The sequence below is a fragment of the Charadrius vociferus genome, unplaced genomic scaffold (genome assembly GCF_000708025.1).
Source record: "Charadrius vociferus isolate BGI_N301 unplaced genomic scaffold, ASM70802v2 scaffold282, whole genome shotgun sequence".
NCBI lineage: Eukaryota > Metazoa > Chordata > Aves > Charadriiformes > Charadriidae > Charadrius > Charadrius vociferus.
Genome location: NW_009647731.1, coordinates 5,614,784 through 5,639,783, shown reverse-complemented (window position 1 = coordinate 5,639,783; position 25,000 = coordinate 5,614,784). Strand labels below are relative to the sequence as shown.

The following is a 25,000-nucleotide window of genomic DNA, read 5'->3' as shown; positions in this document are numbered from 1 at the left end:
GTTAACTCAGAGCTGTTTCTTACCTGATTTCAGAACCTTTCCACCCAAGCCACTATATAATGAAACCTAATTTTTATTACAAAGGGTGGCATTATTTACATTGTTTGGTTTCGGAGGCACCCCGTCCTTTGGTCACGAAATCAATGTCCCACAGCAGCAGCTGATGCTTTCAACTGCTTCCCACCCCTCCCCAAACTCCTTCTCCCACAGCAGCCCCTGCTCTCTGCGAGGTGGGCAGCGAGGTGATTCAGCGCGTCTCGCAGCCTCAGACACAGCTTCTATCTGGAGTTATATAAGGAAGTTTTGCAAAAGTGGCACGCTATCACTAGAGATTTAGTCATTCCATGTGGGCTGGATTCAAACTGAGATCTCAGGAGCTCAAAAGACAGAGCGACACAGCCTCGGTGGAAGCCTGTGTACGGCAAGTGCGCTAGAATTGAGCCCTGTAATGAGAGGAAGCGCAGGTTTTATTAACAAACAGTATGGCAAACCACAATTTCTTTTAAGATCAGTTCATACCTCCTTAGGAGAACTATAATTGGGGATGCCTTGATGTTTCACTATGTGACGAGTTGAGAATTATGCCTGAGTCACTGTACTAGCCTTCCTTTAAACTTTAATGTGCATTTTGCATCGGGTATAAAAACAGCATTGCAATTACAACCTAGCCAACATATAGTGGGTACCTAAGTGCAGAGAACAGAATGCTAACAATTGGGTTTGAAATTATTTCTCTCTCTACCTGTACAATTTTGATCTAGACAAAATAATAAATCCCTTTATTTAGTTCTATTGGCTGCTCCTCTCACAATATGCAGAGAGAGGAAAAAGCAACTTCTGAGGCTGGCAGGGAAAAGCAAAAAAAGAAAATTACCAGAAGCAACGTCAAAAATTTTTTAGGTGGCTAACAAGGAAGATTTATAAACTCCAAAAGGTATGACTGAGTTCAGTGTAGCTCCCAAGTTGCAGTCCTTTGCAACAACATCCTGAATTTTCTTATTTGCCTTCATAGCTATTTCAAAAAGAAGAGCAGTTAAGTAGCAGCTTTGTTCTTTGTATCTGATTAAATTTTCAGAGTAAATTTACAAATTAGGAATCTTCACGTTTCTAAAACTATAATCTATGTTTGCAGGCAAAAGTGATCCTACTATATTCTTTTACAAAAGTACAGGAGCAGATGTGCAGGTGTTGTTAAAGGGATGAGCAAAGGAACCTCGTTCTTCTGAAAAATCTCAGAAAACAGGCTATACAAAGCCATGCAACAATATTGTCATCTGTTTAAATCCTGGGACTATTGGGGAGGGGAGCTCAGCAGTGGTGGGAGGGCTTTCATGTGGTTACATGTTTATTTTGTTTAATTTTTTTTTGTTAACTGTTTTACTCTGTAGCTTTAACATATTAATATCAGCTCCACAAGAAGAGGGAAAAATAAAGGACTCAGGGAACTAGTGAGAGAATCTTTATATCACAAATATCTTACTGTTTTTTAAGAATTCTCTGTAATTGTCCTTAATCTGGTTACTTTACAATTCTTTGTCATCACCATTTCTAAAACTTACAAATCCTTTCCTGCAGAGCTCAGTATTCATTACTGATATGTCTGGGAACACATGTTTCAAAAAGAAGATACCAGACAAATATGTGATGTTAAAATACTCCTGCTTCTAAACACATTTATTCAAATACTTCACTGGTTCAAACTCTCCATACGAAACCCTTCAGAAATCTGACCTATAAGTAATCTGGACTTTACTGAGACCTCCTTTTTGGCAGCTATCGGGAAATAATAAAAAAAGAGCCGTTCAGATACCTGCTTTGCTACAGCAGTAAGTAAGAGAGGAGATTAATTTCAGAAAATATACTGAAACATTTGAGGAACTGGCCATTAAAACAGGCTTCTCTCTCTAAATATTTATGAGTCATTTTACAACTGGAAAAAAAGGTGTTCTGGAATACTGATCTCTAGTGTTACACCTACAGATCTACAGCACTCACAAATAAATAATAAATATTGATATGTGTGCGTAGGTCTACCTGTACTGTTTTTACAGTGGGTATACAATATCCAATATAATACCTAAGCTACTTGAATACCTCACACCAAACTCAAAACATTGTGAAATACTGTGTAATTTTTAGAGTGTTTCAGCCCAGGCTTTTACCAAAGCACTGCTTTCACTTTCAATACCAGTGTATAAATGTATTTACTCTATCAAAGATTTTGTGATGCAAACATGATTATTACTGTACCTGATTTGATCATGGTATTCTAGCAGAGATCAAATAACAGGGTGTTTTTTTCCCTTCTTTTTCTAGTGCCTTTAAAAAAATTTCCACTATCAAAGAATGTTAATTTCTAAGGTTTGATCTAGAGATTCCTATGTAAGTATACAATTATTAGGGAAAAAGAGGCACAACAGTGAATATTTTAAAGCAATGTAATCAATATTTTTGCTTTGTGTAGATTTCCCTGCAACAATGAACAAAAAGATCTACTTCAGATTTAGAAACTCAGCTTTAAAGGGAAAGCCAGACAACAAAAAGCAAGAAAGTACTCACCTCTTCACGTAATTTTATCAACTGCAACATGAACGCACAAAAAAGATAAAAAGGAAAGAAATGGCAGGAAAGAAAGATCAGTTGTGTGACAGGATACAGAATTAACATTGACAATTTATCTGTTTACATGTTTAGCATTTAAAAATCACAGACAAACACATTAAAAGAACCTAAACATAGACTACATGCAGAGTTTTTTGAACGAATAAAGATCACTTTCTCACACTGTCACATTAAACAAAGAGAATAGTGTGAAATTCTCTTTTAAACCACATCTAAGACACCATCATGAAATAAAGGGGAATGACTTCATAGAAGTCTATATTATAAAGAAAAAAACAAGTTTACTATTCCTCTCTTCGAAGATTGTACAGCTGAAGTGGTTTTGTATATACAAGTTTTCAGAATGTTTTCTGTATATTTTAGTTGTGACAACTGATTTCTTATTTTACTAGCAGATCTAACTTATTAATAGATGACTGCATCTTTATAGCATGTAACCGGTATTTCAATTTTTATATACCTGAGTTCTAATGTGACTATATTATCTAATTTTATTATTGAACCTCATAGAGAGGGTTTTTTCCAGTAAAAAAAAAAAAAAAAAGAAGCAGCTTAGTTAAATGGCCCAGAATTATGATTTATTGCATAGCATATTTAAAATAGACAAAGGAATAGGGAACAACATGAAACACATTTCCCTTAGAAAAACCCAGTCTAGGTCCTTAATCCTAGACCGCTACACAGTGTATGTATACACACACACATTGTGTGTGGGTATCCTTATATAGTATATGCATTTATATTTATCAATTTATGCTTGTAAATCAACAGAATCTAACACTATTAATAATACTGCTCTGGCAGGTTTACTATAAAACTAAATAAAACCCCAGTCTGATTATCAAGCTATGTTGTAATAAGCTCTCCCCTTAGAGAGAGAGAGAAATTATTTGTACTGGAACAAAACGTCTAATTACTCACAACAAATGTCTGTATAAGGGTGGCTCTTTATGAAAAAATTACAGTTCTCTCACCGATTCCAGTTGAATGTGAAATTACAACAGCTACATCATTATCTCAGTTTATGCTGCTATTTCACCTACAGTTTCATAACACTAATTTTCAACACGTGTGTAAGCTGAGAATGTTTACTACTAATAAAGTCCTGCCAGCATGAAGGAAACAAAAGAACCTCCATTATTCTCTATTGTTTCATATGGCTCATCTAAAACTCAAGGTACGCCTCACCCCGTTCCCAAAACGGACAACGAGTCTCTAACGAGATGTAATTAGGAGGGCTACTACTACAGGGACTTAAACTGAAACAGCTCTTCAGTACGTCGCTAAAGGAACTTTGCTAGAATTTGCTTTAAAGAAAACTGCATTGTCCGCAAAACCGGCGCTTAAATTCAAGTGCTTGGCCTATCATAAATTGGTCTCTTTCTCCAGATCTTCCCCCCCTTTTTTCCCCAAAAAGGCAAACATTACGGCTCTTTAGAAAGAGACGATCTGGGAGTTGATCACATAGCTATCTTTTCTTTCCGAGGCCACCATTCTTCAGTTGACTATGATACTTAAAGGGCCAAAGTTTAAAACTACTCTCCCGCAATAGAGCCCGTTTGGGCATGCCACCCTGCTATAATCAATGAGAGATTTAAAATGCTGCACATTTGTTTTTTCAATAGGTCCCAAACAAAAATGTTCTATCTGGTTTGTGCTGCATGGCTGAATTTAAGCTCTGCATGGGATTTGCAGCTAAGCTAAGTAATGGGAGAGGGTTTCGGGTTGGTTTTTTTTTTTAACATTGGCTGAAAGATATTCATTCAAATTAACAAAAGATGTATTTTTCCCCCATTTAACAATGCTCTTGATGAAAATGTGTTACTGTTACTTTCCTGTTTTGAAACATTATTTTTATTACGCTCACCGCTCAACTGTAAACAGCACTAAGCCGTGTGCAGCCACCATTTTAGGTTATGATAATCAGCATATTTTTGAAACAAAGATTTTTTATTTTTTTTTTGCAATGCAGAATTCGATACAAGAGGTAATCTGTTCCTTTGTAGGCTAAAAAAAAAAAATCTGGTTTACGCTGGTTTGAACCAGTGGAATCTCTTGTGGCTAAGCCTTCTGCTGTGACTAAAATCAAAACTGCGCCGCAGAGAGCGAGGGAGCGAGATGGGGTGTGTGTGCGTGTGTGCGTGTGTGTGTCTGAGGCACATCACGTGACATAGAAAACTACCGAATTTTTTTTAAAAAAGCTGATAACGCTACCGCCGTCTCTGTCCGCATATAGATAACGAATAAATGCTGAACTCTATTAAACGCCCTTTACACATTATCGTGGGTCGAACACACAATTTTCTGAACTTATGATGACAGTCTATTTATTTTGCTATAAACCCTCGGCATGTAACGAACAGATTTGTGTCTGGTAATGATCTGCTCTGCCAGGGCTATATGAAATGATACCGACCTTCTTTAGATCTTGGGGAATTAAATTGACCAACTTCACCCCCTGGTCTGTAGCTGAAGTTTGACACACTTTATGCACAGCAAGCCCAAATCTAATATTATCAGAACTTTGTAGTCAGAAATTAAGTAGCCACAAAATATTTGTTCACCACAAATCACATATGCAGTGTATGTGTATACGGACACGCAATTTAACCTAATGCAAATTTATTTAAACTTATTAATGAACATAGTTGTGAAAGAGAAAGGAATAGTATTATATTTCAAGAAAGTTGGCAATACTGTACCTGACATTATTTTGGTCAAGAACCATTTCTGACTTAACCCAACATTTACTTTTTAAAAAACATACGAATCGCCACATGAAACAGTTCTATGATTGTTAAAGTGAAGCCATAACTTTAAGTGGTGTATCATTGCACTGAAAAACTCAAAACTTTCAAGGCATTTGATAAACGTTGGTGGCCAGAATGACAAATAAGACTTGAAAGCAACAAAGCCCGTTTAAGACCACTCCTGTAAAATAAATAACAACCCAATGTACACAGTAGGGTTTTGGGTTTGGGGTTGTGAGGTGGGGTTTTTTTCATGTGAGAAGGGATGTTTCCTGATGCTCAACCTTTATGTGCCTCGTCTGACTACATTCACCTGATTCAAATGAAGAAAAAAAAATAATCAAAAACGTATACTAAGCAGTGACTTTGCTAAACTCTTAAGTGCTTAAATAGCACTATATCACTACCTATCTCATTAAAAAAAAAGATGCATTTATTTCAAAAGAAACTTTGAATAGCAGACTTGTATAATTCTTACAACTTCTTACAAGTTGTTCCCATATGCATTATCTGGTAAAATTAGTTAAATCTTGTATAATCTTTATAAGGCCACTGTATTCTAAGTTGCCACCTATACATGACGACTGCTACTTACAGGAGACAGTTTGGAAAAACTAAGACAAAAGATAAATCATCATTTGCTAATTCTTCAATCTGTTCTTTGTACTTCAGTCTTTCTTCTTGGGAGAACAACTGGAAACTTATACCTATGACTCTGTCCATTACAGATTATAACTTGGCTGTGGGTTGCTGCAATTGTACATTTGAAACTCGACTGAAAAAACAGAAGTTGAATAAAGAAAAGATCCAAAGTGTTTATTTTTCCAGTAGTGCCCCATTTATTTCTAGATATTACAGTCATACTAGCCAGTATACATTAAGTTTCTTTTGTCTTCTCACTCCATGAGAAGCATTACACAAACATCTATAATGATGACAAAGACCATACCTAAAACGTGCAGGGCATACCTCTTGTTTCCCTTGGGTAACACCCCAGTCTAACCAGATATTCCGCATTTCTATTGTGAGATTTTGCCAATATTTGTGGATTGGTACAGGAGCAATTCTGAGCTGGCAACTTTTTTCAACAGCTCCTCTGTCAGAAGAGGAATCTCTCCTCTTCTCTCCCCTTTCACCATTTGGTGACTGAATTGGGGAAAACAAACTCACTGTTTTTCAGTTTAACTAATTTAACCTAATCCAAATTTATTGAGAAGTAAGAGTCCTACAATATTAGGGTTAGGGTCAGTCCATCTACCTATATTAATTTCCATCAGACAAATTAAAAGCAAGAATTTGGAACATCTTCAAATATTTTATATGGCTGTAAGTTGTATCTGAGCATCCTTCCATCATCTAGTCCAAGTTTTCTTTTGATATAATAATGGATAGAGTGAATGTGTATCAGACCTGGGGTAAATACGTCCACATAACGTGTTCACTATATGGTAAGTACCCAAACCTTGCACTTCATTTGGATAGCTGTAAATTCTGATCAGATCAACATCTGACTGAAGTTTTTGCACTGCTTGTACCTATAACTACATGCCTGTAAGATAAATACAAATATAAATAATGATATTTCATAAGAAAAAGAGATTGTGAGATTAATTATTGGAACAACACAATAAATATTATTCTTTAAAAAAAAATACTGGTATTCACATATTTAAAAGAAGTTAGGTGATTCCTTTATGGTGATATTTCATAACCGTTTTCAAGGAAGAAAGAAAAGAAATTCAGAACTTTCAAAGGTACAGGGGTAACAATTTCAAGTTGGGTTATAGAAAAGTATTTTGATTACCTAAAAGATTACATAAAACTCCTTCACCACCCAAAATTTTCTTCCATCTAAGAAGCGGTCATTTGGAAGGAAAAATTCGTGTTGACAAATGGTTAAAGGTATCATTTGGTTCCTTGAGATGAGACCACGTTTCTTCCATCACATTTAGAAAAAAGATCATAAGTCACAAAAGTGCACATGTGAACCAGTTATTTAACCATTCCTTAAAAAGTGAAAATAAAATATTTTATCTCATCCCTACACATAAGATATTCTGTTATAAGTAAAGCTTCTTATCACAATTGCCCTTTTATGTCTGAATTCACACATTTTTTTCTTGAAATGTAAAAATAGCAGCACCTTAAAAGAAATAAAATGAGAATCTTAACACTTTCACAGGACTGAGTTTATGATCGTGACATGCAGACTGTGAAACTCTTTTCCCTAAAATCATCCTTTCCTTATTTAGGGATAAAAAACCCTCCTTATTTTATTCAAATTTTGGAATCTCCCCTTGCTACAATATATAAATATGAAGATTAATATCTTTTAAATTTAACTCTTCGCATAGATATTAGAGCTGCTATACAATCTACTACAGTCTTACATCTACAGATATATTGTATCTTGTGCATAATTTAATTAATGTATGTATTAAAGTCTATTACAAAGTTTAAAACCTACATAGCACATTTAAAATACTGTATAAGGTTAAGGTTTAAGGGGTCCGTGTTTTAAAATTCATTGCATGGGGATAAGTCTCCAGGTCTTTCTTTTCTTCTGTTCTTAGTGGAACTGAGCTTATGTTGATGGTAGAAGTTACTAAAAATTTCAGAACACGGTTCTGATCTGTTTCATTATTTAATATTGCATTTATCAAGTAAACATTTAAATAATTTTCACTTTCACTACCAAAATAATTTAAATTCTATCTGGTCAGAAGAGAAAATCAGATATTTCAGAAAACTTTCAACTAACTTCTATCTCAAAATGCACAACTTTGATTACAGCTGACATGATTTTCAAAAAGAAAAGAAACATCCTGCTTTCAGACAGAGCTTGTCAAACAAGTTTCTGCCCCAAAAGAAATATTAACAGGTGGGTCAAAGTCCCGTGAATATCATATTGTCTTTATAATTTTCCATAGTCTAGCAGGATCCTCACCGTAGTTGGAGAACAACAATACGGGTGCAAGATTTTAGAAAAGCCTCAGGATTATCAAGCTTTCCTTCATTAAAAGAGATGGATAGCATTCTGCGTTCTAGTACAACGTGCATTATGAAAGCATGCTCTTATTAGTACAACTTGTGGTTTTGGTACAAGGAGAGAAAATCTGTTTAGGGAAGGAATCACACAAGGAAACTGAGTGGGGTACTGCCTAATTCTGAGAGTGCACTTTCATTTGTTTTGCCTGCCAGTGTTGATTTAATTATACTGCTTTATTATCAAAGCTGCATTATGTACTTTTTTTATTCCTTTTACATGTGTTTGAGGTGAAGACCTTGGCTTTGTCGGCAAACAGCGCGTTTCAAGTTATTTCTTAAGTACTAAATAATAAAGAAAAGAGAAGAAAAGATTTTTTTTAAGATAGCAGACAGTGATCACAAGTTAAAGGGTTAAATGTAAGATCTCCAAGAAACATTTTGAAGTTGATTAAGACCCCAGCTTTGCATTAAACAGTATCACTTCCACATGAGTTGTTGCTAATGCTGTTAAGGAGCAGCTTGAGAAGCCCAGTGTGCCAGTGACCTCCTTCACCCTCCAGCCACCCACTAGGGCTTCTTGATTAGCATCCTACCTGGTTCTCTGAGGAATTCCCGTCATCCCCTAGGAGCTCATTCCGCACCTCATCACTGTAGGCGATCCGTGACCTTTTCTGTAAAACAAAAAGAAAAAAGGGTTAGGAAGTAAAGCACCGAAGCCATTGGTATCACGGCTGATCATCTTAAACCTCGAGAGCCCCCTAATGGATACCTATTTGATAAAAAAAAAAATACATCTGCAAGTAAAAGTTATTAAAAAGTTCTTCAACTGCTCTATTTTGGCAAATCTGCATGGCAAAACCTTAGCATTGCTAAGGCAGTCACATCCTCAGCATTTCAGCAATGAAAGTGGTTTCAGTGAAGCTCGAGTTACAGAATGTGTGATCCCAGTTCTGGTAATCAGGTAACCTTGACAAGCAATATACACTAATATCAGAAGCATTGAAGAAACGCGTGTGTAGGAGCCAAATGTATTGTTCTGAAGAACGCTCGCTACCTGGGCACAGAACTCGGTGTAACACTGCAGTGATGCCACTAAATAGGAAAGGAAGACTGAGCTTTTCCCATATAAAAAAAACTGAACAACACACATTTGACAAAACCGGTTGAACTTAACGATGCAGAAAATTAGCAAGTGTTTCCTAGGCTGCTAAGGCTATGACGGCATAGAGGGAAAGGACCAGAAACCAAAGGGCAAAAGAAAGGAGAGAAAACAACAGTACAAGGTGACATTGGCTTACAGCTGTTCACAGAAATACCACAAAACTGAGGCAGTCATTCATTAGATTGTTACAACAGTCGTCATTGACAGCTTATGAGCACCCGATTTGCTCATGAACTGATCATCACATTGATTGTAAACTAGATAGGGATTTGATACACATCAAGTGCTGAGCAACGGAAAGCAAACGTCTGAAGATTACCAAGCTAGCACAACGTTCAGTGGAACAACGGGAAGGTCCATAAGGAGAACATCAGCCCAGCCTTCAATTTCTTTGTTGGCCAAATAACAGGCCCTTTGTCAGTTAATATTCCTACGCTCACCATTAAAAGAGAGAAAGGATTTTTAACATATTGTCTAAAATCTTTCTATATTTGAGTGCGGTTATGATCAGTTTTACACTTCTTCAAAGGAAGAAACCCAAGAGCAGCAAGAACTAAGCTGTAGGGCCTTCCTTTATTGACAGGAGCTTCCCCCACACTCTGCCGTGCCAGCCACTACTGGCAGGAACTCAGCAAAATCAAATCCTTCCGCAAACCTTCCCTAATTGGACAATCATGCCAAAAACTGTGCTGGGGCCGGGGCACAGGTAACAACCCACTAGACATTATACTGAGCACTGGGAAATTCATTACCTTTGTGCCAAAGAAGTTTGGAAGTGCGTCACCCCTTATGCTAGGAACCTAGCGGTGGAGTAAGCCTTGTATTGGTCATCTCAGAGCAACACATTTTTGCTTTTTATCCTGCGCAGTTCGCCCTTTATTACCATCATCATCGTTACAACGCTTACCAGTTTGTGATTCAGTCGCTAGTGTTCAGATCTAGATTATATACTAAAGCTACAGATGTACGTAGCAAGGACAAAGCATACCATGGACCGACTACAAGAGCTGAATTGTGCCAAATCTTTTGGAGATCTCAGCTGTCACAGTTTCATACTAACCAAGCTAAAGTAGTCTACAGCATTAAAGGAAATGAGAACCTTTAAACAGGCTGTGGTATCAGAGCTGCCTGTTTAAATTATTCATTTCATCACTATGGGGGACTAAAACACTCCACAGTATGCAAGAATATCATATGGAGATAGGTTTTGTTTTTCTCTTTTTTCACCAAAAAGCCAACAAATTGGCATAGATTGCTCAATTATATTATTTTCCTATTTTTATTTGATACACATCAAACAAGAAAAGAAATTACAAATATATACCAATAAATATCTAATCTTCTTTTCTGATTAAGATTCAATCTTCCCATTTGAGGACTAGCAGTTCAACTGTACAGTTTCTCCCAGTTTCACAAAATGACTCAGCCCCATTGATTCTGTTCGTGTTGAATGTATTTATCATTATTAGACTGAGATGAGGAGCATGATCCTTCATAAGCTTGTTCTCCAGCGAACAAGTTGCCTAATTATATGTAGAGACTGAGATGGTCCTTGGTTACACATCATTTATTTGAAAGATTTAACTGGCTGATATTCTCATTCATAAGAGCCTGCATGGAAGAAAGGAAAAAGAATTCTCTTCATGGGAAAGAAATAAATGTTAATAGCAATACAATTTTTAGATGCCCTTTATAATCCTTTATATCATCACCACCGAACTTAATAAATATATTTGTATCATTGTTCTTTTATTGCAATAATCTGTCATGATCTGAAAATCAGCAATTATATTAAAAGAAATAACCCTTTGACTACAATTAGGTGTAACTCTTTGCCATAATCAATAAATAATTTGATACTACTTTTGATCACAGTTTCACTACCAAATGAATCAATAATATAAAAGGAAAGGCCTTTGAACTAAAGTGTTCGTTTGTTCTTTCAGGATTTGTCCAAAATATCAATATCTTGAATTACTATTCTTATTTCTATTGGTGAACACTTTTAAATGTAGCTATCAAAATTAGTTCGGTTTGTCCAAACTCAATAACTGAATAATTTTTAGGTTTTTATTTTTTTTTTAGTTCGTAACTATCAGCTGTTTATAAATATGTACTTCAGCCAAATGCAAGAATGATAGTTTGAGCTGGAAATGTCACATACTCTGCTACAGTTTGAAGGAACCCAATTCATAATGCATTTTATAAATAGTTAATGACTTCTATACATAAGCTAACCAGGCAAATCAAGAAATTGTCAACATTTTTAGTCTTAGTTGTCAGTTACCACTGTCTACTGGTACTTTATATGTATGTTTCTAGAAAAGACAGAAGCTTTACAGAGTTTGTAATCCAAGGCGTTTCTGGGCAGCTCAGTATAGGTTTAAGGGGTTCTGTGTGCAGTTTTGTGCCTCTAAAGGTCTGTCATATATAGAAGTTTTCCTCGTATTCTGTATTTTCTTGTATATACACAGACAAACAGCCTAAGCACACAAGTGTTTTTAAGCCCCTGTACACGTTTGCATTCCAGTGTGGCATGCACACGAACGCACGGTGACACAAAAGGGTTAAGCTGCTTTCCACAAGAACTTCAAGACAGAGAAAGTTTCAGGGGCTGTTTTAAATGTAGTACAGTACCCAGACCTTCTGACAAGGAAGAATTTCTGATTCCAGGCAGATCTCTCTTGGTTTATGAACAGGATTTTTGCATACTGATTGGGTGATTTTCTTAAAGCCCTGTTCAAACAGATACACTTGCTCAGTTCTGTCTGGCAATTTGGCTTTAAACAATCTGTCTACTTGACCCAAGCCTTAACATTTCCCAATAGAACTGAATGTGTTCATGGGCAAGCGCAGCTAAATTAGAATTGAAATGAATTAACTCAGCTTAAACTAATTAAGATCTGTGATCTGCAGTACCACCCCCCTGTATGATTCTACATGTGAAGTAGGGTACATGTAACCAGACTGTAAGAATTCTGCTATACTACTAATCTGAGCATAACAATGAAGTTCGTCTATTACTAAAGCATATGAGAAGTTAATTTCCATGGCCTACACATGGCAAAGCAATTGCTTAAATTGCCTCACCTGGGAATTTAATACAATGTTATCATCAGACCAGCCACACTGTAAATAGATTTATAATGCTTTCCATGTGCTAGGCTAGGTTGCATATGAATTAAGTAATGATCTGGTATTACAATACAATCAGCTAGTTCCCACACCTGGCAGACAGGATATTTTGCTAAATTACTACCTATACAGATACATCACAACATAAAAACAGAAAAGGCAATGGGAAGAGAAACAATCTCCATGGTGTGTGACCGATTTTTACATGGTAACCAAATAAGATGTAGATAGAAAGAGGTATCCAAAATAATCTGTTCCCAACATCTGCACAACAGAACGCAGACTTATTCATTTCTATTCAATTTTGGCCTAATTTTCCGCATTCTATACTTTAATTACTCATCCACATTCTGAAATGTTCCCATTAGTGAAGGCCAGAACTAGCCAATGCCCCCTCACTCCAACGCACTTTCAGCAATCAGCCAAATAATTGATATAAAGTATCGCACATTTTCATACCTGAAGAAAAGAATAGCTTTCCTCCTCCTAAATGCTCCGCGGCCCCTGAACAGAGATGCAAGCCCAGGTGCATTTCAGACAAAAGGCCCAGCAAATCCTTTCGTCCTAACCTCTCCGTTTTCCGGGCTCGTTGTTTTAAGAACAGATTAAACAGACTTTTTTTTTTTTTTTTTTTTTGTGAAACACGCATAAACAAACAAGTTATATTTACCCACAAACATCTGCTTTCATAGAAAATTCATTAGCATTTTCCAGTATATGTTTAAATGTTTTAAAAAAAATCTTCAGGCATGTGTTTCAGAGTTTGGCCCTGCTCTAGATGTAAATAAATACTCGAGATTAGGATAACCAGAAAGAATCTGTAGGAATAAATTGAGATTTTATTTCGTGTTTTTTGAGAGTAGCCAGTTTTGGCCTTGCTCTTGCTAAAAGCAAGGTGAAAAAAGTGACCTGATCCTCAAATGGACTGCTAAATACTGCAGAATGTACACTTTCATCTCTGCCGTTCAGAATTGATACTTAAGTATTTTTGCTGAGCAAAAATGGAAGAGATACAATTTAACAAATTTAGAAGAAAAATAAGTGATCCTTCTTAACAATCTTAAAGCTTATATCTAAGCAGAAACACAAAAACACTTCTTTGGGAAATAAAATAATTGAAATTGCTTAAGAAATTGTGTTCCGACTTCAGCTTTCAAACCTTCTACATTTCTCTGTAAAGGTGATCCAGGAACAATAGACTGGACACTTCAGACTGCAATTCGAAAGGGGTTTTCCTGTTCCTAAGTAGCTTAGTTTTCATTGATTGCGTGTGAGAAGCAGGAAAACCATCACATAGTGCTAATATATGACCTGATGTAATGCTGCAGTTTCAAGCATTTCCTTACGAAAATAAAAAAACCAAAGCTGATACATTTCTGTCCAAGAGGAAATAAAAACTATTCTACAAATCCTATGAAACTTCTGATTGAACGAATCAATTCAACGGTGCGTGTTGGCTGGCAGAAGTCAACGTCTAAACCACTCCCGGTCTTGCCTGCCCTGCCTGCAGGCACACAAAAAAGATAGCAGGCAACTCGGAAAGAGAAACGCTCAACTTAAAACCTGTATTCTGCCACTCCACAGCAGAGAGAAATCAAACTTCAAGTGCTAATGTGAAATTAATGCAGAAATACTATCACTCATTTTAAGTTGAATCACAGGTCTATAAATCTTCTTTTCAATAATCATTATCAAACACACTTTTAGTTTCATTATGGGGTGAGGGCAGGGAGGAAGGTCAAGCAAATCCCCATGAGGATGCAACACACTGTATTATGTTGGTCGTGAAAAAACGCAGCTTCTGCCCACAAAAGGACTTCCATCTCAAACCCATGACCAGTGGACCATGGATGTCACCAACATGGCTGATGCTTAACAACCTGCCCAACTGCAACGTGCTGGAGGTAGGGAAGAAAACAGGTGACCTGCGAGAGAATCGTAACTCATCATTTCTGTGAATTTGAGGAGTAACAGAAGATAATTTCTATTGTGAAAAGGACATTTTTACTTCGAAAACAAGCTTATATTTACCCGAGCTCTGCCTTTTAAACTTAATAACCTAGAAAAGGAAAGTTTTTTTCAAAATTCAAAGGTCTGGAACTAACTGACCTCCCCCCCCCCCTTCTATTTTTTAGAGGATGATCAAAAATTCACTACCATCGCTTCCAATTTAACAAGACTGCATCTACGGAAGAGTAACATAATGAAATACAAGAGTTATAAATCCAAACATGGAAAACTTTAGATAATCATTGCTTGGATTTGGATAGCACTCTCCAAACATAACAATGAATAACTCCTCTTAGCCTGGTGTTTACATCAATTCTTTTTTTTTTAAATTAAACTCATCTTTCTGCTTGTTTGCATTACCATGCCCTATTACCAAACCTTGGTCCCTACGTATACACTCCTTTTTTCTTTCAGCAGAATTCATTTTCTCCAAGGTGCTTTCAGCTTTGGGCTGCTCTGCACAACAGTTTGTCTGCCTTTTTACTCTTCTGCCATAATCTCAAAAAAAAAAAAAGTGCCAGGCATCAGCCGACTCATGAAGGGTGACTGAGTATTCCTGCGAATGTAACTGTAACCCCTCTGTAGGCCAACCCAGGGATGTTTGCCTTTTGCACTGCAGACTTGCAGCTATTGGGCTATCTGCTGTTACCGACATCTGCTAGTCTGCTCCTGTAATAGGCTTTTCGGTACTCTAGTTTCAGTATTTCACACAACTCCCTTCTATTGGTTCCTTCAAATGATCATTATTATAGTATTAAATTTCATTATAAAACCTATTTTACAAATCTGCTTAGCTGGCTAAGTTAACCAACTTGCCTATTCAGTCAATGGAAATTCCTCTAAATTGTGCATGAGATCACCAAAGTTCATTCCTTCTCAGATTCACCTCCCAGAAAAGCCTAGTGCTTCCTTGTAACCACCTTTTGTGTGTTCAAAGATCCATCTGATAATCTAGATTGCTAAATTAAAAGTGGGCTTGTGTTAGTGCCCTTTGCCTTGATATGTATAGCAAATACTGGAATTTATTTGCCTAATTTGTTGACAAAGGTTTTCCAACTTGAAGACCTTATTTACCACAGTCATTTCAATCAGCAATTCTGGAAGAAAAGGCAAGGGCAAGGTTGGAGAGAGGGGGGAAATGTTTCTCCCCAACTCAGATGACAGTTTGAAAATAACAATACCTCAGCTGTAAGACCACACCTGCTACAGGTTCAAAGCAATCCACAACTTGACTATTTATTTGGGTGTAGGGGATCTAAGTGGGATAAACTCTGGCTTTTATAGCATAGGTCCACACTTGGAGGCAAAACAGAAGGGTCTAGACCGTGGCATCAATAAGAAATTTGAATATAAAGAATAGGAACAGCCAAAACTAAGCCCATATTGTTAACAAATAAATCGATCCTTGACTCACATTCAGGCTAATCTCTAGAAATGTACGGATGTCATTATCATCACTTAAGAGAATCCAGTCTCTACATCAAACCCTAAAAGACTCACTCCTCAAACAGATTTTAAAAAGTCAACAGCAGGCATTGGAAGACAGTCGCTAATGTCACATAGGCTGCTATTCTTCCCCAGAAGTCTCTGCTAGATATGAATAACTTCAATTTAAAGACCAGCACAGTTAGGCTGCAAAAATAAGCCTATTTTAAGTCTGTTTTAACTGCAGCCGATCTTTGCACTTAGAACTGGCATATGCAAGGGGCAAGGAGCAACTACACATCAGGATCAGGTATTTCAGACTGTCTTGTGGTCCGAAGACTTCACGTTTTGTGGTAGTTCCCAAATTAACCTAAGTGTTTGCTAAATCTTGGAAATGGAAGATAAACTCCAGTGTCTTAGACCAACAGACAGATGAACTGAGAATATGAAAATACCAAGCCATTTTCCTCCAAAGGGAGGAGTTTATACTATAAGGGCCAACCTTTAAAAAGAGTGCTTTCAAAGACAGTGCAGCAGGGAGAAAAAAGTCTTAGGGAGGCAGAAAACTAATTAGCTCACGCCATGGTAAAGCATGATAAACATCTCAGATAAACCAAAGCATGAAATGTTTATTAAAATATCTTCATTTCAGCTGGAATTTCCATCTGGAGCCTAGGTTCCCACTGCTCACAGGAACAAGACATCTGCTGGTACTTTCCACCAGCTCCTTCCTTTTCCAGAATGAAGCGTCCAAGTGTTATTTCCTTCCTCCGTTTGTTACTTAATTGTCTTTATCAGCCTGTACCTGCACACCAGACACTATGAAGATTGGCAACTGTAATGAAAATCCATAACTGGGCTGAAACACTAGCCATTCTTGAACGCTACCATCATCTTTTCCAGCTCTCCCACTCCCTGGATTTCTATCAGTAGGTAAAGCCTAGGGAAAAGCTGGTATTTTTTAGGCTTTTCAGTTAAAAGGACAATTTTGCTACAGAGCTCGATTCTATTAATAAATTAGACATTTTGTCCACTGTGAACTCCCAGAGTAAAAAACAAAAGGAAACCATAAAGACAGGTCTCACTTTGGACACTTAGAACGAGGGCACGGCAGATGAATAAGATGTTTCCAAGACAGCTGGAGTGTCCCACCTACATTTGTGCCACTCTGATAGGATCTATTTTAAACCAAAGACACTTAAGCAGGCCTTTCCAAGAATACTTTTTAGTGCATCAAAAGATATTTTTAGGCAGTGTCCCTTTTTCACCGAGCATACACACTCTCTCTCAGAGGCAGCTTTCCACCTGTATACCAATACAAGATTTTTCATTCCTGAAACACATACACTGAAGCAAATTTCAGTTGAGCTCTAAAAATATTAATCACAATAAATTTGAAAAACCGTGTTCAATGAGAGTAGCAGAGAATAATTTCTGACTTCATCATCAAACCCAAAATAAAACAACACTTAATACAAAGAATAGTTACATAGAAAACCAGCGTAATTTAAGGTGGTTTGCATACAAATTACCCACATGGTGCTCACTCTGTGTATTTCAGTGCAAGTCTTTTGGACCATAAGCACATTAGCTCAAACTATTGATTAATAAAAGGAAAATGAAAAATACTTTATGTATAACACGGCCCAGTCAGAACTGATTTTTGGATCTTACTGTCCATGCTTCCTGAATTTACTATTTTTTCCCTGACATGATTTAGCTGGGATTCCTTTCCTTCCACGTGTACTTACACACAGACACATTGCCTTATTTGAAAAAGAGAAAAATTGTCTGAATTCAGTAATTTTAGTAGTTAAGTGGTCACAATTGGGCTTTGAAGTTTGCAGCAGATTGAAGGAGGAGTAAATCTGTACCTTCACTGCTCCCCACCAGGCACTACTGGGACAGAACCAGTTGTTTCATGCTGTGTTAAATCAATAGCTAATATGATAAAATACTAGCCCGATGTTCAGACATGGCATTTTCTAGTTTTTATCACAAGCTGATGATTAGCAGTTCTTGCTTTACACTACCTGAGATGAAAGTCAGTGTCTAATCCACTACCTATAATTCATCTAACTAAAGTCCTCCTCCTTTTTGTACTGCCTCTGCATTCGAGTTCCTCAGTCTTCTCCATTGGGTGAAAATACTTATAAACAATATTCACTTCATAAAGTGCATAAAATAGATGAAAAATTATCATTATTACAATGCACACACCTGTGTCAAAACCTCCCCTACTTGGTTTATTTCTTCAGAACTTAAGTCTTACGCCTCGTAACACAGTGTAACAGAAATGCAGTATATTCATACAAAAGACTGGTATTTACAAAATATTTGGCATTTAAAGTGTCTTTCTGACAGACAGGCTTCAGCTAACTTGTTATTTTTCCCCTTACCTGTACCATAGTCAGAAATTCTGCCTCTAAGTGGACAAACATACAATAAAAAGAATAATGAGAAACACTGATACTGGCAGTAGCTCATTTCCCAGTAAATATTGATGTCCAAACTCAAAAAAATTCACTGAGTATTTCTGTTTTGTCCCTGTTCCCATGTTGTCACCAACGATGCTTACACACTTCTATTGATCTTGTTTATAGCTGCCTAGATTTTCACTGTCAAGACAATGTAGTGTGAACCTTAACGAAAACCTCACTTTATGTAAGACTGCATAAAGACTGCTGTATCAGTCAAAGCTTCAATTAGTCCAGAACTTGTACTGCCTCCTATAGTGGCCATTAATGGATAACAAGGAGAAATCTTAAGGAACAGAGCAGGGATGGAATGATTCTCATTTCAGTAGAGGCTGCCAGTTTCTGATGATCAGCAGTACAGGGAGTTTAAGGTACATCTAAGATCTTCGTACTTAATAAACCTTGATGGTTACTGCTTACATAATACTTCTTTTATTTAAATAGCAACTGAACAAGCATTCATGCACAAGAAGAAAGGTGTTCAGATCTCAATATCAGGGCAAAGATTAAATTGAAAAGTTATTCCACTTTTCATTTGAACAAAACTGAAGTGAAGCTCCAAAGAAAGAAGGTAACAATTAAAATACCAAAAGCAATTAATTTATATTACAGAATGTTGTAACATCTCTTCCATGGGGCCTATATTGGCAATATGAATTTAATTCAGAGGTTCTCATCTTTACAGGGTAATCTTTCTCTTACTGTGGAGTTTATCTAATGAATCGCTTTCCAGTTTCTCCTCATACGGGTCATTTGCTCTCCCAATCTCTTAATAAACTATGGCAAATATTCAAATTACTCAGATTAGAAAAATAGAACTGCACTCTATAGTCATATTATATCTCCACTCGGCTCCTTTGAAGTGCAAGAAAGGCCCAATGCCATTTGACCAAACATCTGTCCCTCCACCCCACCAGCTGTTCTTGTATGGCACAGTTTAGAAACTTCTGGTATAACAAAGCTGTTAGCATCAAATAAAGATGATTTAATACAAAGAAAAACAAAGTTTGATAGCATATGGCAAACATAATATTTCCAACTCCAAATCAGAAATCTGACACGCAAAACCAACACAGAAAGAATATAAGGAACGGAAGGAAAACAAATCCAAGTGTGTAACACTTATCTGGGTTTTTGATTCTTAAGTATTCGGGGACAGACTCAAATTTATGTAATAATCTGAGGTTAGAATTTCAATCAAAAAATTAACTCACACAAAGATAGAGAGAGTGATAGCAACCATTCTACTAATTTCTCAGGTGATGTACCCACCGTTCCTTTCCTTTCATTCAGCGTTCCTATCATCGTTCATCAATCTTACACATTTCACAGTTTGTACCTTCTTCCCCCAATTTATCTCATGCTTTCTCCAGTGTGACCACACTTACTCTTTCTGTCACATAGTCTGATGAAACATCATATACATCATATTTTGTTCCCTTTCCCACCACTCATTTTGTCATTCCCTACTGGTTCCGTCCCTCTGCTCAGGTATTTGGGTGCTCTCCTAACCTCCCTCTCTCACATCCCACACAGGATCATACGCCTTACGACGAACAAGAGCAGTCATCTTGAAGAGCACATGCTGCCGTTTGTCCATTGTCATTGCCCACTGTTACCACAGGCAGCTTTATGATTCTAGAGGAGAACAGCAACCATTATAACAGGATCACAACAGTTGCAAAGACTTTTGAAGTAGAGGCCCCAGGGAAAAAGTTGAGGTGATTGTCAAGTGACGGTTTATACTTCTTTTTCCCCCTTAAACTGAGATGTATATACCTAATAATGCATGACCTAAAACATTACAAGAACTGTTGACTGACCACAAATGAACATTTAGTTGCAGCAGGATGATGAAAATCAATATACTCTTGTTTTAAAAATTTATTTATCATCCGTTTGCAGGTTGGAAATATTTTGTTATAAATTTTCTGCAAAACAGATGGAGAAAGTTCAATAAAAGGTAAGAAAGAACTCAACGGGTAAGATGTATTTTAGTCTGAAAGATAACAAAATATGGTTCCAGCTGATCTTGAACACACTGTATCATGAGCCATCTATACATTTATTTATTTATTTACCTAGATTTTGCAAGGTATAAAAAATACACGCTCACAGAATTTGAACTAACAGATCAGTAAATCGACAGATATGAGAGAAATAAGCAAGAATTAGGGTCTTTCAAGGGATACTTACAAGTAAATGGATGAGGAATTAACTAGTATATTTGAGTATTAAAAATCTGCATATAAAATGACAGTGATTTTATAGTCAAAGATATCCTGAGAACTTCCAAGTATCAAAGTATATAGAAGTTGCCCATAAAGATGCCCTTGGAGTAACACATTTTAACTAGCAAGAAGTCTTCAAGACTAAATTCATGGCTTGGATGGCTGTCAGCCTGGGAAAAACTGTAGTCCTGCAGTAAACCAGAAGAGTGATACTTGAGCATTAAGTCCAAAATGCAAGAGATGACACAGTTAATCAGCTAGAGTGGGATGCATACAGCTGAATTGGGGAATATTTTTATTTTGGGATGAAAAGTAAGTATTGTACCTTAAAAACTATTTTATCAAAAAGCGTTTGCAAGGCAGCTAGGATTTCCAGTTTGGATTTCACATGATTGATCTAAATACCCCATCAAAACAAGGATATTTCAGTATCTTATTTTATCCTGGAAGAATCATTGCAGGGGACCATTAGAAACCAGAATGTGTTTTCCTAAACAGTATGTCTGTATCACCCTGGAAAACATAGACAAGACCTAGTAGCTGGATGTCTTCTTCCACTGTGTTACGGATCAACTTTCAGGTCTACAGTAATCTGAATTAGGTCACAAACAGGCAAAACCCTGTAAGAGCAGAAACTGCCAGAGAGCCACAAACCAAATCCACTGAATAATTTATTTAGCCACTATCTGCTTAAGTGAGAGAAACATTCTAAGAATCTTCTAATCGCTCTAATTTCGTATAGGAACAGCGCTGGTGTCAGCTTTCCGTTGTTCTCAGGCGTTAGATAGTCCCCATTGTTATTAAGAAGAAACTACCAGGTCCACTATCTCAAAGAGAATGGTGTGCATACATATTTCTCCTTTGTCTGTTTGATTCACAGACCTGAGGAATATGGATTGCCTCTCTTATCTGTGCAAACAAGCTCTACTAAAATCTTGGCATTCAGTCAACTTTTATCCTGCGGACCCCAAATCGTACTGTTAGGCAACACAGAGCACCTATCTCGACTGAACTGTCATGCAAATAGATTTTTGTCAGATGTTCAATTTGTATTGGGGAGCATGCCAACAACAACAAAAGTCAGCAATTTAAAACAACAAACCAGCCCTTGTGCTGACAGGAACAAATTACTATATTCCAAATGAATAAGAATTACTGTAGATCACAGATCCTCAGAATGAACACTATAAAAAAAGGGTGAAAAAGTATTCCTCGAATTAATTCTTTCTAGTAACTCCATGCTCGGAAACAAAGAGAAGAGGCTGAGTACAAATAAAATACAACACAAAATAATACAAATATGTTTATAAAAGCACATAAAGAGCTACAATCAAAGAGGAATTAATTATTTAACAACTGGTAGTGCTAAGACAGCAGATGAGCAAAGACTCATTAGAGTTCAAAACTAAACTTTTGCAATTGGTCAAACGGTGCGGCAGTATGTTGTACTTCTAACAACTCCAAGATCTGGTTTCCAGGCAATGACCTTACAGAGGCTGAGTGCACTGCCGAGGTGATGCATGCATCTTTTGGGGCAAAGATAGAAGTAGCTGCAAAAAACACAATACATTTTGTTAGCCCACCCTAGGAGCAAAACTGATTTCTGTTCTTCCACAAACCACACAGAAGGTCTAGCACAATCTTTTCAAAGAAATCTTCTGATCACTCTGTAATTATTCCTTTTCGAGTGACCCCATTCCATAACACACCATTCATGAAAAGACCTTGAAAACACTTTCCCTCTGAAACTTGGTAGTACGCCACACAGACCTTAGCATTTGAACTAGGAGTTATTTTTCCTTTATGGACTACAGCACTTAAAAAAGAAACTTTCATCTACAAGCTAACTGGAATGAAATTTGTCTAAATAATATTTTTTCTGTTTCTCTTTTCTGCTGTTTTCAATATCCTTTTGGGTTTATATCAGGGATATTTTTTTTTAACTCTGTTAAAAAAACAAACCAACTCAGCTTGTTCACTTATATTCCATCTCCTTCCCTGACAAATAAAAGAAGCCGCAATCTTGTCTTCATGACTCTATAATTTCTTACCTTAGAAATTATTATGATGCCAAAAAAGCAACATGAAATAATAATGTAAAATTGAGCACTAGTAGAGATAAAATGATATAAAAAAACGCTACCGTGATAAAAAAAAAAATAAAAAAAAAAAATCAAACACCATCAACACCAATAACTACACTGATGGAAAGAGGGTACAAAATAAAGCAAAAGGTAAAGAAATACCTATCAACTTGAAAGTCATCTTCTGGCAAAATTTATAGGAAAAGGCTTTCTAATACACCCTTCGCAAGCAGGTAATACTAGAAAAGTAAAAATATATGTCTGCTTGCAGTTTAAGTTAATTTGTGTTGGGCCATTCCATTATCTGTGTTAAATACATAGTGGTTTCAAAGCTATAGGCTCAGAACCTACTACAAACCATCCCCTCCCCTCATTTTAAGACTTTCCAGAGACATTTTAAACAGAAAACCATTCTGTCACTGACATATCCAAAATTGTAAATACACTGGACGTTATAAAGACAAGAAAGTTCAAGAAAATGTTGTTTGCAAAAATAATCTTGAACTCTCTATCCGCTCTCTCCATTGATTCATTAGCAGTAAGGAAAGCAATGAAATGCCTGATTTCTATGTTGCAATGTTTGCAACATTATTTTCTTAAGCAAAAAGAAACCACACAGCCCCTAAGCTATTTCCACATGGTCAAAGAGTTAAAATCCTCAAGAGTGAAAAGAATATATAATCTGATCTCTGCATGTTTACCATCAGAAGAATTTTTCCAAACAAATTGTGTTAAGTTAATATATAAGTCTTCTTCGTATACTGGCTGTGTTAGCTTCTTACCCCATATTTAATCCAAGCCATCAGAGAAGCAAGGTGAGGAAATGCAAATCTGCATGAGTTTGAGTAAGTTTGCTGAATGCAGTTGAGAATTTTTTCAAAAAAGTTGTTTGCTGCCTCTTCCCCTAAGTGCTCCTCAGACAATGTTTGCAATTCACTCATCTTCATTCAGCATCTTTCAGTAGTTATCCCTCAGTTTCACAGATTCCTCAGCCCTTAAAAAAAACGACACGCCACATTGCCCGGTTGATTCTCAAAGGGTAATGCTCTGGTAAGGCTGGTCCTTCTGCAGAAGCATGTGGTATTGTCATATATTAGCTCAAAAGACAGAAATTCTGATCGGTACAGTGTGTCCTTTTTAAAGATAAGAGTTCTCTTCTCACAATGCACCTTGGTTATGGGTTTGAAATCGCAAGAGGTTTTTTCTCCACTTCCACTATATTTGGACTGGAGACCAACAGCTACTTTTATCTATGCCTCTTCATCAGGTTTTTGTTTTCTTTTCCATGATCTAAAGCATCTTTTAATGAAAGTTTCCAAACTTATCAAGACCTTCAAATAAATTTTAGTTGCCCCATTACCACATTTTATTCAAAACACTTCTGAGCCTAGAGACTTCTCACATAAAACAAAACAGATCTTCACCATACCAAAATATTATCACTGGTTTTTTTAAAACACACTAACATACGGATGACCTTACAGGAACAAGGAAAAGAGAATCTTTGTATAAAGTTATGCCATTAATTCTTTCTCTGAGCTATTCAACTCCAGGACAGGATCTCCAATCCTTACAACATAACCCAAGATTCTCCTTTTTCCATTTTGAGTTATACGGAATGAGATGTTGTGCTGTAAGGTCAACCGCACTCCAAATTTTACTTCCAGGTTTGCAAATGCTAACACTGCGTAACACGTCATTCTTCTGGTACAGGGAATGGAAGAAGATCTGGACTAGGTGTTCACTGCCTGGAATTGTTTCAGGTTGAGGAACCAAAACAAAAGAGCAAGCAGTGGAACACTAAAGGCCCATAGCTCAACTTCTAGCTTAATTAAATAATTTGCATATAAATGGTATGAATATAAGGCATTATAATAATTAATAACAAAAAAAATGGTGACAACCTAGCTTTGCAGAAAATACAGAGCAGCCATGCCACTTTTCAAATTTACTTTTTAAAATATATAGAGATGATACACAGGTTTTGTTGAGCCTTGAGCAGTTACAGATACTCAGCATCGTAGCCTTGGCCCTACCACCATACAGTCAAGAAACTTTTTGTTGAACACTACCATGATTAATCTAAAATCTTGATGGTGCTACTCCATATCTTACA

At 36.7% G+C, this 25,000-nt stretch overlaps 1 protein-coding gene across 2 annotated transcripts in view; it reads right to left on the bottom strand.

The window, feature by feature from the left end:
- VTI1A (vesicle transport through interaction with t-SNAREs 1A) overlaps positions 1 to 25,000 on the bottom strand; it is a 265,309-nt gene that overhangs the window by 207,976 nt on the left and 32,333 nt on the right. The window contains exons 3-4 of one of the 2 annotated variants that reach the window (XM_009881565.1): positions 8,954 to 9,031; positions 2,560 to 2,580 (exon numbers count right to left, since the gene is read on the bottom strand). In XM_009881565.1, coding sequence (XP_009879867.1) covers positions 2,560 to 2,580; positions 8,954 to 9,031 — 99 coding nt within the window. The remainder of the gene's footprint in view (positions 1 to 2,559; positions 2,581 to 8,953; positions 9,032 to 25,000) is intronic. The other variant, XM_009881566.1, reaches the window with a different exon arrangement.